General features: G+C 42.3%; 3 protein-coding genes across 3 annotated transcripts; 1 reads left to right on the forward strand and 2 right to left on the reverse strand.

Annotated features, from left to right (window-relative positions):
- Window positions 1-1,237: 1,237 nt before the first annotated feature.
- LOC310861616 (transcription factor HES-5-like) lies at window positions 1,238-2,969 on the forward strand. Its single transcript, XM_083769134.1, has 2 exons — window positions 1,238-1,376; window positions 1,831-2,969. Exons 1-2 carry the CDS (start codon window positions 1,314-1,316, stop codon window positions 2,236-2,238), a joined length of 471 nt encoding a protein of 156 aa, XP_083625260.1. The 5' UTR covers window positions 1,238-1,313; the 3' UTR covers window positions 2,239-2,969.
- A 2,785-nt stretch (window positions 2,970-5,754) lies between these two features.
- LOC310861988 (transcription factor HES-5-like) lies at window positions 5,755-6,323 on the reverse strand (the record flags this gene model as incomplete). The annotated part of the gene is made up of 2 exons (XM_083769723.1): window positions 5,755-6,120; window positions 6,258-6,323. The coding sequence occupies 2 exons, from the start codon at window positions 6,321-6,323 to the stop codon at window positions 5,755-5,757; spliced, it is 432 nt and encodes a 143-aa protein (XP_083625849.1).
- A 2,624-nt stretch (window positions 6,324-8,947) lies between these two features.
- Window positions 8,948-14,552, reverse strand: tas1r1 (taste receptor, type 1, member 1; the record flags this gene model as incomplete). Its single annotated transcript, XM_083769724.1, has 7 exons — window positions 8,948-9,944; window positions 10,604-10,724; window positions 11,194-11,415; window positions 12,553-13,317; window positions 13,521-13,842; window positions 14,097-14,253; window positions 14,549-14,552. The coding sequence occupies 7 exons, from the start codon at window positions 14,550-14,552 to the stop codon at window positions 9,019-9,021; spliced, it is 2,517 nt and encodes an 838-aa protein (XP_083625850.1). The 3' UTR covers window positions 8,948-9,018.
- Window positions 14,553-15,730: the final 1,178 nt, after the last annotated feature.

Raw genomic sequence — 15,730 nt, forward strand, 5'->3', positions numbered from 1 at the left:
CATGTGCCGGAGTCGAGCAGGAGTCAGCAATCCCAGTGAACAGAACTGCACGTCTATCTATGGGACCATGCTTGGTTGTGGTTGTGGAACCTGTTGAAGGACTGTCCAAATCAGATTGTCCAGTTTAACTCCAACTACAGAGTCAACCTCCCTAAACAGCTTGTTCAGTTTGTTGGGTGATGCTGTTTGTCCAGTTAAGGACAGTTCATAAAATGGACACTTGAAACCATTTGTTGCATTTTATGCTCTGGTTCTTTCATGTGCACCTCCATCATGTGCACCCATGCCAGGTTTCACACCAATGTCATGAGTCATTAATGGCCTTTGATTCTTCCTCCTTTGGAATACCAAATATCAAGTCTACAGATTAGATTATTAACACATGCAGTGGAAATTAAAATGTTTTGCCTGTCAAACGTATGCAATTAATTTTTATGCCATGCCATCATAACATGTTGGTAAAGTTGAGCTAGGCTAGAACATTATTTGAATCTTGTAACCTGGTGTTTCGAATGATTATTCTTTTACCACCTTGACCCAGTCCCACATTTGGTTCTATTTTCTCCATGGCACTTCTGTTTCTGTTTAACTTTATGAACGTTTAATAATAATATTAATAATAGTTATGCATTATCTAGATACCCAAAGCGCTTCACATTGAAGGGGAAATTCATATCAACAACCAACCACCAATGTGTTGCACCCAACTGGCTGATGGTATGTAACATTATGTACGGTATGTCGTTTTCTGTTAACATAATCTGTGAATCCCAGATATTTGGATGCTTTAAAATGCTTTTAGAAAAGGGGGAAAAAGTGTTTCTTTGAATAGGCAAGTACAAGATCCAGCTAAATTGCTGTATTGGGGTCAAACATTTGGCCTGATTGCTTTAGATGTTTCCTTAATAGCCGCTGACTCGTGTTTGAAGATTTTAATCGCTTAAGTGTGTCATCATGTATGCTTTTTTTTTAAATCAACAGCTAACTAATTCCTATTTCAAATGTAATAATGAATATATAATGCTATATGATCTAACCTGTGTTGACCAGATAACATTTTTCATTACCTGTACTAGCTTATCATGAGAAACATCCCTCGCATAGCCTACTGCCCTTTGAGTTATTGATGTGTTGTGTCTCCCATTGTTGTAGTGGACAGCCCACTGGTCTCAGAGTGTGGGAACCCCAGCCTAGACTGTGCCACATGGCTTTGTTATGCTAATCTACCAGTATAAAATGGAGCAGAGCTGCTCCAGTGAGCCCAGATAAACATTGTATTCCAGAAGGAGCTGGTCACTATTTCCAACACAGACATGGCTCCCTGTTCCACCACCTACTCCTCTAACCACCATATCAGACAAGAAAGAGACATCAAAGTGAGTATTCACTATTCAATGGGCTTATAAGTGAATTTTTGATGTTTTGCATCTACTGGTAGGAAATGCATGGATTGTTTAATTTGAGCTTGTTTTTGTTATTACAATCAAACTCCACTCCACAAGATTAAATTATACTACTTCCTACAACTGCAGTGACATTCAGAATGAAAACTACATGCTATTTACATGTATTTACTGTACATAGTCTCTGTGCAAATATATTTACATAGAATATGAATGAAATATAGAGTCATGTTTCAGTATGTGACGTTTGTATACAAAGTTACCGGTACTAATTAATCCTCTTCACACATAAGGTCACACATAAGGTCTGACTCTTCAACAATATATACCAAAACGTACAATCAGTGTGAGGGTGGAAAGGTCAAAGTATGGTAGTACCATGGACGTAATCACAAGCCTAATCGAGTCACTCATTTGTCACCCTCAGTTAAGAAAACCCCTTGTGGAGAAAATGCGACGGGATCGCATCAACAGCTGCATTGAGCAGCTCAAGCTCATCCTGGAGAAAGAGTTCCAGCAGCAGGACCCCAATGCCAAGCTGGAGAAAGCTGACATCCTGGAGATGACTGTGAGCTTCCTGAGGCAGCAGCTGCAGTCTGGCCGCCACAGCCAAGGCTACTCCCATTGCTGGAGAGAGTCTCTGAACTTTCTCTCTGTCAGCCCCAAGAGGGAGCCCTCATCCAGCACTCCTCCTCTCCAGGGACTCCAGCAGCAGGAGGCAGAGCAGTTTCATCAGGTCCAGAGAGTCAGCGGCTCCTCCCCAGTCTGCTCCAGCCTCAGCACTACCATCCTCCAGGAGAGCTTCACCAAAGATCCAGTATGGAGGCCTTGGTAGTGATGATGACACTAGTATAACAATAAACCTCGAGAACCTGAGGGGGAAAACTTTCTCCCTCATTGTGTAGGACATTTGCATTCCCTAATCTGCTCATTTGTTGGTGGGTTAATCTTATTGTCTCATCACATTGATGGACAAATAGCAATATTGAAAGCAAAGGCGTTCACTTTTTCTTTTTGAAGATTGTTTTTGCCTTAATTTTAAATCAGACTGTGGTTTGTGATGTATTTTATTTACCCTAACCATTGTAAAATGATCACTTACTCCAGTTCTTATTCCAGAGTTGGAATTGCCTGGCCCTGTAATGGTATCTTCAAATACTGTGTTTTTTGAGAATATTTCTCTTCTGTTTTGAATTATCTAAAGCCACATGTTTGTTTACAGATGTTTGCATCTTCTTTTAAAAGAACAAGTGGTATGTGTGTATGTGTAAGAGAAAGTTATTTTTACAGCATTTCTATGCTTTATTTCTTACTGGATAGGAGAGTGTAGTGAGACAAACAAGGATGGAGAAAGGAGAGACATGCAAGTCAAGACTGGGAGTCGGATTCAAACTCTGTTCCTTGCAGCTCAAAAGGAGCATATGGTCTGTGTGTGTGTGTGTGTGTGTGTGTGTGTGTGTGTGTGTGTGTTTGTGTATGGCGTTTGCATTTTTATTATGTATTGGTGCTCTTGTTACATTGCTATCACATTTTGGCTCTTAAAATGCATTTGTATGACAATTATCAATAAACGATACAATCATTGAAAGATTTGTTCAATAGCATTTTTCCTTCATGATAAAAGTATTTTGGAGCACTCCAAAATCACCTTCGCATTGTAATATAAACAAACAGTTAAGAGCTCTGGTGGTGTCGTGCTGAGATGCTATAATCCAGTGGTTCCCAAACTGGTGCGTGCACCCCTTGTGGAGCGCGAGAACCTTCTAGGGGGTGCGCGACATGAAAAGGCTAATGGTGGTGCTATGGTTTTATTTTAAACATATGCCATTATGGCAAGTATATGCAGAATATAGCATAGCCTATGCTACATATATAAGCCATATTCAGGATCATGTATGTGCATATATGTGGATAAATAGGAAATGTATGTCCCTATATAGCTTATGCAATTTATATTTCCATGTGGGGGGTGCGTCAGCTAGGTCAGGAGGTAACAATTGTAGGAATGTTAATAGTTTAATCGATTAATCAGCGTTAAGAAATTCTTCAGTTAACAATTTGTCAAGAAATTCTGAGGTTCTATCATTGGGCGGTCTTCTGTGAATGTCTCCGCGCGTGCGTGGCCAATGATTGCACATGTGGGCCGGTTTAAAAAAAAAAGTCCCCACCCACCTTGGTAGCCACAGAAACGTGTCTGCTTTTGCATGTGATGTGAGAGGACAAGACAGTGCACTTTTCATTTCATTTTATTCCTCAAAGATGCCATTGCTGGCCCTGTATCTCAAATATTTGATTAAGGAATATATGCCTTCTGTATTATTTCTGTATATCAGCAAAAGGGAAATTAAGATTCTCAGATTAAATTTAAAAAAAAAAAAAAAAAACGCTATCAACCAAACCGGTTAATCGATCGATATGGTTAAACAAAACATTACAACAAACCACCCTCTGTAGAGCCCTGTGAATAGAGCATCCATACCAGTTTGGCCGTTGTCTCGCCACTTTAAAGCACTATGTAACTTTCCTCTTCTACCCCGGATTTGAACCTGGTTTCCTGTGCAAGTGCTGACATTTTTACCATTGATCTAATCATTGACCTGCCTACTTGCTCAGGGGATACAGTACATTGAATCTTGACCATCATTCGTGTCAGATCCTGTGTCTAGGTGAGACGTGACCTTTGTCAATGTCTAAATAGAAGAACAGGGAGGTCAAAATACGACCACCCCAATTGTATATGTTATATTGTATTAACAAACTCTACTATACAGATTAGGGCATTCACTTCTAGTCATTTTTACTAGTTGACTAGTTGCCTAGTTTACTAGTTGACTTGTTTAACTACCTATTATGTAATTTTTGGGGGGAAATAAATATTTGTACATTTAAAAACTGTACATTGGTGACTATAACTATATAATAATCTACCTTGAAAAAAAGAATCAACTAGTCAACTAGTACCAACAAGGTCGACTAGTGGATTTACTAGTCGACTGGTTGAATAGTCGACTAGTTGCTTAATGCCCTAATACAGATTGGACCGATTTTCATTTTATTCAATTAAAAAAAGTGACATAGTGCCACTTTAACAATGGTGACCACATGATGTGATCAACTCAGGTCCTCGCTTATGTGAACCCAGCCTTCACGCTTCTACACAAACAGAAAATGCCATCAAAGCCAAAGACCGGTATGCCTGGGCTCAGGTCTGTATTTTATTATGGTCAACCAATCCAGGTCGGTTCAGATTCTATTGTCTCCACTCTCCAGCCCTGGGAGAAGACCAGTGCTGACCAGGAAAGGAAAGCATGAAGTGCTGCCAGATGATTAGGCTGAACTGGTATTACTGCAGCGCAAAATAATGCATGTGTGCCATGCTGCTGGCTGGCCTGTTCAGTGACTAGCCAATCTATACCTCCATGGGATCAAAGGTGTGCAGCACACACCATGCATGATATTGGATTCCTTCTTCATCGAGGACTGTTTTTGCAAAGTGTACACATTATGTGCAAATTGAAAATGGGAAAAGTAGCCTGTTAAAAGGCCAGAACTCTGAGCGTTATTTGTGCCAAGTTAGTGGCAGTTGGTCAAATGGTGTGCTGTGGGAATGCACACACCAAAATCGACAGCAATCCAATTATAGTAGTGAGATGAGATTCTTTAGCAAGGCCCTGTTTCCATTTTTGTTGAGTGACATCACACAACACCTTTTGTGTTTTCTTTATTAGTGTGATTTATTGTGATGATAGTTCAAATATAATAATAAGAATTATTATTATTTGACATTTGTGGATGTGAAAAACAAGCTATATACCAAAACAGAACATTTACTGCTTATGTTACAGGTTTATTTTTCTGTGTTGTGAATTACATTGTCCTACAATAATAGGCAATCACATTTGGGAAGACTGTACAAAGTGCACAACACACACAAGTGGGAATCAATCAGCTGTTTCTGCAAACACCACCTGTCCTTGACATTAAATTACTTGAAGCCTTTATGAAAGGCAAATCATAATAGACTGAGATATTATCAACATAGTCAATAGCTTCAAAACATTGTACATAGTTCTCATTTAAATACTCAATACCCAATAATAAAGATATCCAATTTGAGGACTGGGTCAGGACTGGAGTATGTAGTCATCAAACACTACTAAACAAAAGTTTGGAATACGTTTTGTTTGGATAATAACCCAATACATGTCCATCAATATGATGAATCAATATACCTTGACACTCAGTGACTGAGCAGAATGGAAATTGCATATTTCCTACTCAGTGAGGGAGAAAGTTTCCCCTCAGGTTCTGATGGTGTCTCAGTCTGTTGTTAGTTAGTTAGTTAGTGTCACTACCAAGGCCTCCAGACCGGATCTTTGTTGTTGTTCTCCTGGATGGTGGTAGTTCTGAGGCTGGAGGAACCGCTGGCTCTCTGGGCCTGATGAAAGTGCTCCTCCTGGTGCTGGAGTCCTTGGAGAGGAGCAGTGCTGTGGAAGGACTCCCTCTTGGGGCTGACAGAGAGGCACTGAGAGTAACCTTGGCGGCCACACTGCAGCTGCTGCCTCAGGATGCTCACAGTCATCTCCAGGATGTCAGCTTTCTCCAGCTTGGTGTTGGGGTCCTGCTGCTGGAACTCTCTCCCCACGATGAGCTTGAGCTGCTCAATGCAGCTGTTGATGCGATCTCGTCGCATTTTCTCCACAAAGGGTTTTCTTACCTGAGGGTGCAAAAACGAGTTTGTCAGGAATTTGAAGCAGCAAATTCCAAATAATGAAAATGAGTACCTAGAAAAGTGCTATATAAATTGTATGTATTTTTATTATTAGTATTATTACAAGACCATTCAATACTCACTTTGATGTCTCTTTCAGGTAATCTGATATGGTGAATCGAGGAATAGGTGGTGGAACAGGGAGCCATGTCCGTGTGGAAATAGTGATCAGCTCCTCTGGCCTCACTGGAGCAGCCCTGCTCCATTTTATACTGGTAGATTAGCATAACAAAGCCATGTGGCACAGTCTAGGCTGGGGTTCCCACACTCTGAGACCAGTGGGCCGCCCCCCACGACAATGGGAGACATGTCAATAACTCAGAGGGCAGTAGGCTATATAGGAGGGATGAGAGATGCAACAGGTAATGAACATGTTATCTGCCTGATCATCGTCAGTCATGATATGCTCAGTTTGAAATGAGAATGAAATTAGTCCTTGATATGAATCAAGCAGATGGGACACACTTACATGGAAAGTATCCTTGAGGAGGGTGGGGTGGGGGTGAGCTATTAAAGAGAGCTCAGCTAGGTCAAATGACTGAAGGTTTGTATCTGCAGGGTGGCCAGTATAGATAACTGTTTAAGATATATTGATTAGACCAGTAATAATATAATCTCTGTAATTGAACTCTTATCTGAGCATATGACTTATCTCTCCCACTCCAGAAAAGACCAAGGGAATAACCAAGGTATTATTAATTTTTTTGCAATAATGTTCTCTAGCTGCCTTTGTGGACAGAATACACAGAACTGTTGCATACTACACAATATCCTGGTTGTTAGTTTAATAGTTAAAGGTAGTGAAAGTGACATTTTGTTTAGATTTTTTTTTAAACCTCTATATTCAGATAATTTAATTCAGATAACCATTGTTCAATACCAAGGGTGTCCCTGTCTCTTCAGCCCTATAATAAACAGAAAATGCATTTTCAGGTGGTTTGCCAATGTAGTCGATACAGGAGAGTGAACCCATTTATCACCCTCAATTTTATTGTTTCAGTTTAAAAATGGTCTGCTCCTTTCTTTGTTTCATCACTTCCAATGTATCATGTACAGTAATCTGTATGATGTATCTCTCCTGATTGAATAAACCCAGGCACCAGACCTGAAAATGCATTTTCTGTTTACTAAAGACCTACGGAGACAGGGATAACTTCACTAAACAAACGTATTTTTTTAAACGAACAAAACAAAATCACTGCACCTGAACATCCAGGTTTTCACTGTGTGCATGGTTCACGGAGTACTGAGTATCTCAATGCTGTGATGCCGGAATAATAAAAAATAACAGCAACCCTCCCTGCTAGACCCTGTGAAAAAAAACACTGAGAGATGGTACATTTTCTGTATAATGGCGACTGCATGTGAAAATGTGCACACAACCACCTATAGTAAATATTAAGTTGAAAATGTTCAAAACGAGCCTTTTTATGCAGATACACAGTAGAATCGAGTGTTAATTTATCAATTTATCACTCAGAGCTGATGGACCCAATGTAACCACTTTAACCAAATTTTGGAAAGTCTTACATTTTACATTGTTCTTGTGGGTGAAGGGAAATAAAACTCGGCCATGTAGCCTCTTCACCCATGGCACGCTTCTATTGTCCACTGAGAGGATTAGGCTGGGAGTGGACAGGGAGACTGTGGGAAAGCCAAGCACGGCCTCTACTCACACATCTCATGGTCAATAAGGCTGACCTCTTGGCCACAAAAGACCCTTTCATCCCTGCGCCCACAGACAACAGACCACAGCAAGACACAAGTTTGTGTGCGTGTGTGTGTGTGTGTGTGTGTGTGTGTGTCATACACAAGCAAGTGTGACCAATTGGGTATTTATATGATATGTCATGCAGTAATAGTGAACAAGACCATTTTCTGGGGTAGTGTTTGGGGGTGGGGTGTGTGACCACCATCTGTTTGTTACTTAATCTTTATACATCATGTTTTACAGGCCAGCCCTAGATTGAAATGTACGCACCAGGACATCCCCCCCTCCCCATATCTAGTCATTAATGTCTTAAATCTTATTTTCTGTCATCGGGATGATGTAATGTATCTTGCTTCCTAAATCACACATTTTCTAAAATGTGATTATCTTTGTACTGATGAAGTGATCTGTCTCACCTAACTCACTGTTATTCTTTCAGTCAATCTAATTGTAATTTAGAATATTTCAGTAACCGGACCCATATTAGTGACTTTTACCACATGAATCTATATTCTGGGGATGACCATTAGGCGAAAATAGCCGAGCTGGAGACAGACGAGGAGAGAGAGGCGGGGAGTGACATACAGCAAAGTTAATCAGGAACGGGACTGCATTGCAGGTTTCATTAGAGGAGCCTATAGGTGCCAGGACCGCTCGGTCGGACCGGGCCAAGACAGATATATTTATGATGGACATAAGTGTTGACCGTCCGTGGTCCTGAGACTAACGGTGGCGAGTGATGGTTCAGCTCAGAGAAAATGATGACACCAGGCAGTTAACACACGATTGCTTCTTCTGAAGTTTATTACACACAGAGAATACAGTACTGGACACATGCCCGTGCCCAGAAGATATGATACATGGAAAAGAACAAAATGACTCGGAATAGAACATGCATCTCATAGCATTGTGCATAGATAGACGTCAGTCTATCTGATGATGGTTAAGACATGTAGTGTATGTGTGTGCTTGCACAGATGAGAGGGATTCAACACATGCATGTACTGGGTCAAACAGATTAAGATCATTCTAATCATAACTATCATAACATCTACAAGTATTATTAATACACTATGCCATAAGCATACACACTCCCTTTTTTCATAAAATCTGTATTTCTACAAAACAGGGCATCATTGTTTGTTCATGGTGTACATTTGAATGCAGTTTTGAAAATGGGCAGTTGTGTTCATTTGTGGCCTTAGAATAATAATGTAAACCTTGGGCAGAAAGTAGCCAGCGAAAACACCTAGAACGCTGGACAGAATAGCAAGTACGTGCATGGCCATGGTGAACTCGCCTCTGCTGATGAGGTAGAGGGTGAAGAAACTAATCCAGGAAATCATGTAGACCATGAGGCTGAAAGTGACACACTTGGCCTCGTTGTAATTGGCCGGCAGGTCTTTACCCAAGTAGCTAAACGCGAAGCAGAGGACGCTGAGCAGCGACACATAGGCCAACTCCAGGCCTGCTCCAGGAGAGAGGGTGTTGCTGCATTCCAGCACAATGCTGTCGGAGTAGAAGGCCAGATCCTGGGAGGGATGAGGCGGGTCGAGAGCCACGCGGAAAACGGAGATCAGCAGGATGGTGGCAGACACCAGGAGGATTGTAAACTCGGGACCGTGGTTCTTGGCCCAGATGTCGTACGCTTGTGGCAGTTTGGACTTGAGCTTGAAAATGCAGACAATTTGGAAAGCTCGCACAGTCACGCAGGCCAAGCACGCACTGAAGCTGAAGACAAACAGTGGCTGCTTGAGGATACAGGCCACCCGAGACGGTCGGCCAAAGTGGCACAAGGCGCTGGCAGCTGCGGCCGTTAAGGAGGCCAACATCAGGAGGCAGGTGCGCCCACCGGCAGACTTGACCACAGGGGTTCCCAGGTTGAACAGGAAGATGAGCGCAGAGCCAGAGGTCAGGAAGACAGAGAAGACCAGGAGGATGAGAATGGGGATAGAAAGTGGGGCGTCCCAGGCCAAATAGAGGACGGTCCTGTTCAAACACTGCTCGCTCAGTGGGGGAGCCCACTGCTGTGAGGGACATGGCTGGCAGGAAGTTGATCCTGAGGAGTGAGGAGAAGGAGTAGAGGGGATGGGGGTAATATGGATACAATGAGATGAGACCATTTTAAACTAGAGAATTTGCCATTTTGGGAAATTGCAAGTGTGGTTGCAATTTCCCTCGAGTAGCTTGCTAAAGTACATGATGATTATGGTGATGATGATGATGATGATGTATTGACCCACATGAGGTCACAGGTAATCAGATATAGTTTAAATAAAGTGTGGAGACTGGATTGTGGTGGGGTTTTCTGCATGACGGTGTTTGAACTGAGCATTTTACAACTCATTACAACTGAGAAGAAACCAGTAATTTTATGGAATCATATAATGTATCCCTTTCTTGAGTTTACACAAGAAGAACAGTTGCAGCCACTTAAGCAGGGGCCTCCTCCTTCAGCATAGAACATACAATATGAACACTGTTCTAGACCCCCTACACCCCCTGTTGGTTAATCTTGCACACTACAGTTGAAAATACTGTGGTCTTGTTGCATCTTTGTTATCAGACCTGGACAGCAGTTTGTTTGCCCCTGAATGAGGGACAAAAACAGACTGCATATATTTCCCTGCTTATTTTTTAACCCACCATTATGGCAGGATATTCTCTTCAGACAGTTTTAACCATTAGCCAAGCATTCTGTAATATATGCCGTCTTACCACTTTTGTTGAGAAATGTGGCAGCAGGACAGGCCAGACAGTCAAAGCAGCATTTATGCTGTCCTGTCTGCAGCTTCCTATGGCCGTGAGGACACTCGGAGGAGCAGATGGATAGAGGCACCTGTGGAGAACAGTACACAAAGTGCTGGGAAAGATTACTTTCAAAATGGAAACCTAGCCATGTATTATAAGACTATACTCTAGCGTTATAATACGTATAGCGTAAACCAATTAACTGTAGAAAAAACAGAGAAAGAGAGAAACAGTTAAGCCTGATTTAATTAACTTCATCACATAACTGTGTCGTTCTCCAATAAATACAAAATAATTAGGAATCAAGCTGAAAGAAAATCTGTTATTTTCAGTGAATGACACTCACTCACACACACACACACACACACACACACACACACACACACACACACACACACACACACACACACACACACACACACACACACACACACACACACACACACACACACACACACACACACACACACACACACACACACACACACACACACACACAACATTTTAATACTTTGTGTAAAGGCTGGTTAGTTTGTACTTGTAGACACTGGACTTACTGATCTTGAGGGTCCAGTGCCTGGCCATTCAATCTGAGCAGTGTCCACAGTGAGATGAACAGTGGGGTCTCGTGTGAACGAGCCCACAACTCTGAGAAACCAGTCTGTCCCATTCCAAATCCATGTCACAATGTCATATCCTGCGGGTGGATCTCCATTCTCATCAAAGTACACAGATGTGTTCCCGAGAGAGAATTTCACCCGCTTAAGCCATGTCAGAAGCTGAAGGGAAGGAAAATGGAAAAATGTCTCTAATCTGGTGTGTGTGTGTGTGTGTGTGTGTGTGTGTGTGTGTGTGTGTGTGTGTGTGTGTGTGTGTGTGTGTGTGTGTGTGTGTGTGTGTGTGTGTGTGTGTGTGTGTGTGTGTGTGTGTGTGTGTGTCACAAACATGTTTAAATTACTCGTAAACATTTTGCGTTGAATATGTATGTGTTTGGTTTTTGATGAATTGAACAATGTGGACCCTGTTGTAAACAATTGTAATGCTTAATTGGGTCGTCCACTCACAGTTAACAGTCTTTGTATTGAGTTTGTGCTTGAAATGTACTGTAAATTCTGCAAACTGTTAATACATTTTTCAATCAATCAATCAATGGTTCCAAAACAGCCCAGAGAATTACCTGCAGGAAAGTGAAGGCTCGTTTGAGAAATATTAAGAACATAATCAAAGCATTGATGTCCATTGGAAACACCCAAGTTGAGCTCTTCTATGATTAAAGCGCCAAACGGAAAGATAAGGAGGGACTTGGAAGCAAAAGGAATGCCCATAGCAGATGTAGACTACCCATCATAGGGATGGATGCAGTGGAATTAGGAGTCCTAATTGGCGGAGACCAATATTGGAAAATGGTCACAGGAAAAATGGAGAGACTGAATGAAGGACTAGTTGCACTGGAAAGTGTATTTGGATGGCTGGTCCAAGGCAAGGAGAAGTCACCACGCTAAATATCATAACTGAAGTTGTGGACATTGAAGTGATGCACAACAGGCACTGTCAGATCTGTTACACAACTTTTGGGAAATCCGTGCATATCCACGGCTTCCCAAGCCGTGCATGCCTATTCCCACTATAGGCTGAGGAAGAAATGCCACTTGACAGTTTTCAAAGTGTGTGCGCGCTCAATGCAACTAGGTGCTGTTACACGGGATGACCTCTCCACCACAGTAGGTTTAATATGGTTTTACCTTTCCTCTATCCAGCCTCCGGGTAGGCCCCCATGGCAATATCAAATTTCTCCCCTACATTAACCATAGCCTACTCATGCAGAATACATTTTGTCCATTGCTTTCTTAGTATACAGGTATTCTCATTTCAATGTTCAGGGCCTGAACTGTAATATTTGACATTCAACCTCTTACCTGCCAGGGTTGTATTCTTCTTTTGTTGCATTCTCCTGAATCACAGCCTAGTGCCTGATGCAAAGCATGGGCCACAGCATACACTGCTTTATAAACATTGAAAGAAGATGTGATATCATACTTCTCCAAAGAGAAGTCTTGTCCTGCAAGACTGTAAAGATTTGTGTTCTTTAGGCAATCAGTGCCTAGGGACGGAGTACCATTTAAGAGTTCCTGAGTGTTGTTTCGCTGTCCAGAACCTGTCTTGATCTCAAACTCCTTAAAACCAGACATGGCAGCATCTTTAATGGACACACCTATGACAGTGCCAATAGTGTGGATTCCAGGTATGCCTGACACAAGAGATGCAACAGACCAATCCTCCGTTCCAATCCACACCTTTCCTGTCACATTCCGGTCAACCACATACGGGAAGAACTTGCTGAGTTTGGTCTTGCTTGAGAAGACGACAATGGTGTTGACTTTGGTCTTCAGTATGCCCTTGACAATGTTCTTCATTGTCATGACTGTGTCATCAGTGTGTGCGGGAATGACCGCTTGGTATGCAATGCAAATGCCGCGATGTGGGGCTAGCTCGGACAGACTCTGCATGCCCTGGAGGCCATATGAGTTGTCGCTGCCGAGGAGAGCGATCCATGTCCACTTGAAGTAAACCAGAAGCTCGATCATGGCTGCAACCTGGTTCTTGTCACTGGGAATCGTGCGGAGAAATGCTGGGTAGAGGTACTTGTTACTCAGCATCTCGTTACTTGCTTCATACGATATCTGTAAGGGAGAACAATGGAATAATTACTTTTGGATGCTGTTTTTAATACTGAAACATTGCAACATAATTTTGTTCTGCTATGCATCCCTGATGTAAAATAAAAGGAACTTGAACTTTTAAATATTTAAATATTTTGTTTGCTTACAATACAAGTTCATGTTTACATTACAGTTCTGTTGTTGCAGGTCAGGTTAAAATGTACCTGTGGTACTAGATAGGTCCCAAGTAATGCAGCTGGGCTGAAGGATTTGCTGCTGCTATCTGGGCCAATCACAGCCACTGCCTTTTGCTTTGAGTATGAACTTGAGTCTGGGTTGATTCTGTTTGTAGAGGGACTCTGGTACTGTTGCTCCAGCAGGTCCAGTGTGGCCAGGATACTGGCCGGCACTGAGCAGATATCATAGACTTGATAGCCTAACTTCACTCCGGGTAATAGAGGTGGGTGTCTCGTGCCGTTGTTGATTTCTTCCACAGCAAATCTGAGAGCTTGCATCAGGTGATAGCCATGTTTGTTGGATCTACCCCTAGAGAACAGAACAATATCGACTTAGCCTGTGAAGAGAAGCCCCATGCTCCAAACACTCCATGGTCTCCCCATCTTTTTATTGGACAGTCAACTCTACAGTACTTAATCAGGTGAATTCATTCCATTCAGGAAAATGTTTTCTTATTCTCCTGAATATAATTAATTCACCTGACAGGAACCCAATACAAATAAATAACATATCCATAGGGCAGACAACGTGAGATACATTTGAGAAAACTGAGGTTAACTCACTTATTGCAGTCTCCCAAGGCAGGCAAACCATTGTCAGGTGAATCTGTGTAATGGAGGGGAAAGAGGCCAGTGATGGAAAAGTCACCCAGTAGCTGAAGTCCATTTCCCCGGGAGATGTAGTCTGGTTTCCTCACAGCCAGTGCCAGTGTCAGCCAACCTAGTGAAAGAAACACAATACTATACATACCGGAATCCATCCTTCCCTACCTATCCACACCTCAGACACAATAGCATAGAACACTTCTCTCTTTTTATTTTGTTTTTTGGTAGGGTGGTGGATTAAGAGTTTCTACGGAGGGAGGGGGCAGCAGGGAAAGAGTGAAATGTGGCCACACACATTTTGCATCTTTCCTCAGAGTGTCATTCGAGCAAAGCATATTTGTGTGTAGGTATTTTGTTTTTTGACCATAGAGTTTCCCTCCCATTAAAATTAGATGCACAAATGTAATTACCCATGAACAAGGGTATCCGTGAACAAGGGATAGACCGGTGTTTTTTCATCAATCTCAGATAAGTGACATGTAACAGTAAGCTAGAACAAACATCATCCTGTGGCACAGTTGTACATAGGCTTTCCATTATTCCTAAGGTTGCCGGTTAAATTCTTCTTGAGTGAATGCTTTCCAGCAACTCAACCAGTATGTAATAATTTGTTATTTGGTTGATAAGCAGCCGAAATGTACATAATATTTAATGGGAAGCAAGCAATTTATAGTGTGTGCATATATTGAATTAACTAAAAAGTAACAAATGTTGTTGATGGAATCTATCTTATTGAGATAGGACAATTAAGAGAGACAGAAAAGCGAGGGAAGAGATAACCCAGGGCTCATGCTATATTTTTCAGTTTGGTCGGGTATGTTTGATATTCAATGATAACGCTGAGGATGCCCTTTACCTTTATCTGATTCCCGGTCTAATCTATGCAACTGACAGCACGGTCCTCAACCACTCTGTGTGGGCACTTGCTTGCAGCAGCTCTTGACTCACTTGGGCATGCCTCACAGGTTTCAAGTCTGCTTTTGTCACACCTGCCTCATTGTTGTCTCCACCAGCCGAAGGCATGGGGAGAGTATGTTTTGCACTCCGTCCGTCCGTCCGTGTGTCCGTCCGTCCGTCCGTGACCAGCTAATCTCAGCCACCGTTAACCCGGTCGATGACAAATTTTGCACACACACTCCCTGGATGCCAACCATGAACCTCTGCCCCAAACTTTCCAGAACGGCCTGTTATAGCGCCACCAGGAGGCCGCTTTGTGCAAAACAAGTTTTTTCACAGTACACCTACAGATTTTGTCCAAACATCACGCAAATTGGTACACAGTCTCTCTAGAGCCATTCAACGAAACGGGTCATTCAGATTTCTCAGACTCCATCCTGATTGGTTAAGATTGGCTTCCAAAGTTCCCAGGAGTGCTCAGTTTCAAACAAAATGCTGCAAATCATGAACACATTGCGTGATTTCCGTGAAATTGTGCACGCACATTTCCACTAGGCCGAGGACGAAATGCCACATGAACAATTTCAACTCAGCCTCAAGGTGGCGCTATAACTGGCCGAAAAGTGTTTTTACCTCTAACTGCACGGATCTGTCGATAACCTGGTGGAGACCTGTGCCCAGAAGGGCACTTTTTC

Source organism: Protomyctophum parallelum (genome assembly GCF_964188405.1).
Source record: "Protomyctophum parallelum genome assembly, chromosome: 7".
In the NCBI taxonomy this organism is placed as follows: Eukaryota; Metazoa; Chordata; class Actinopteri; order Myctophiformes; family Myctophidae; genus Protomyctophum; species Protomyctophum parallelum.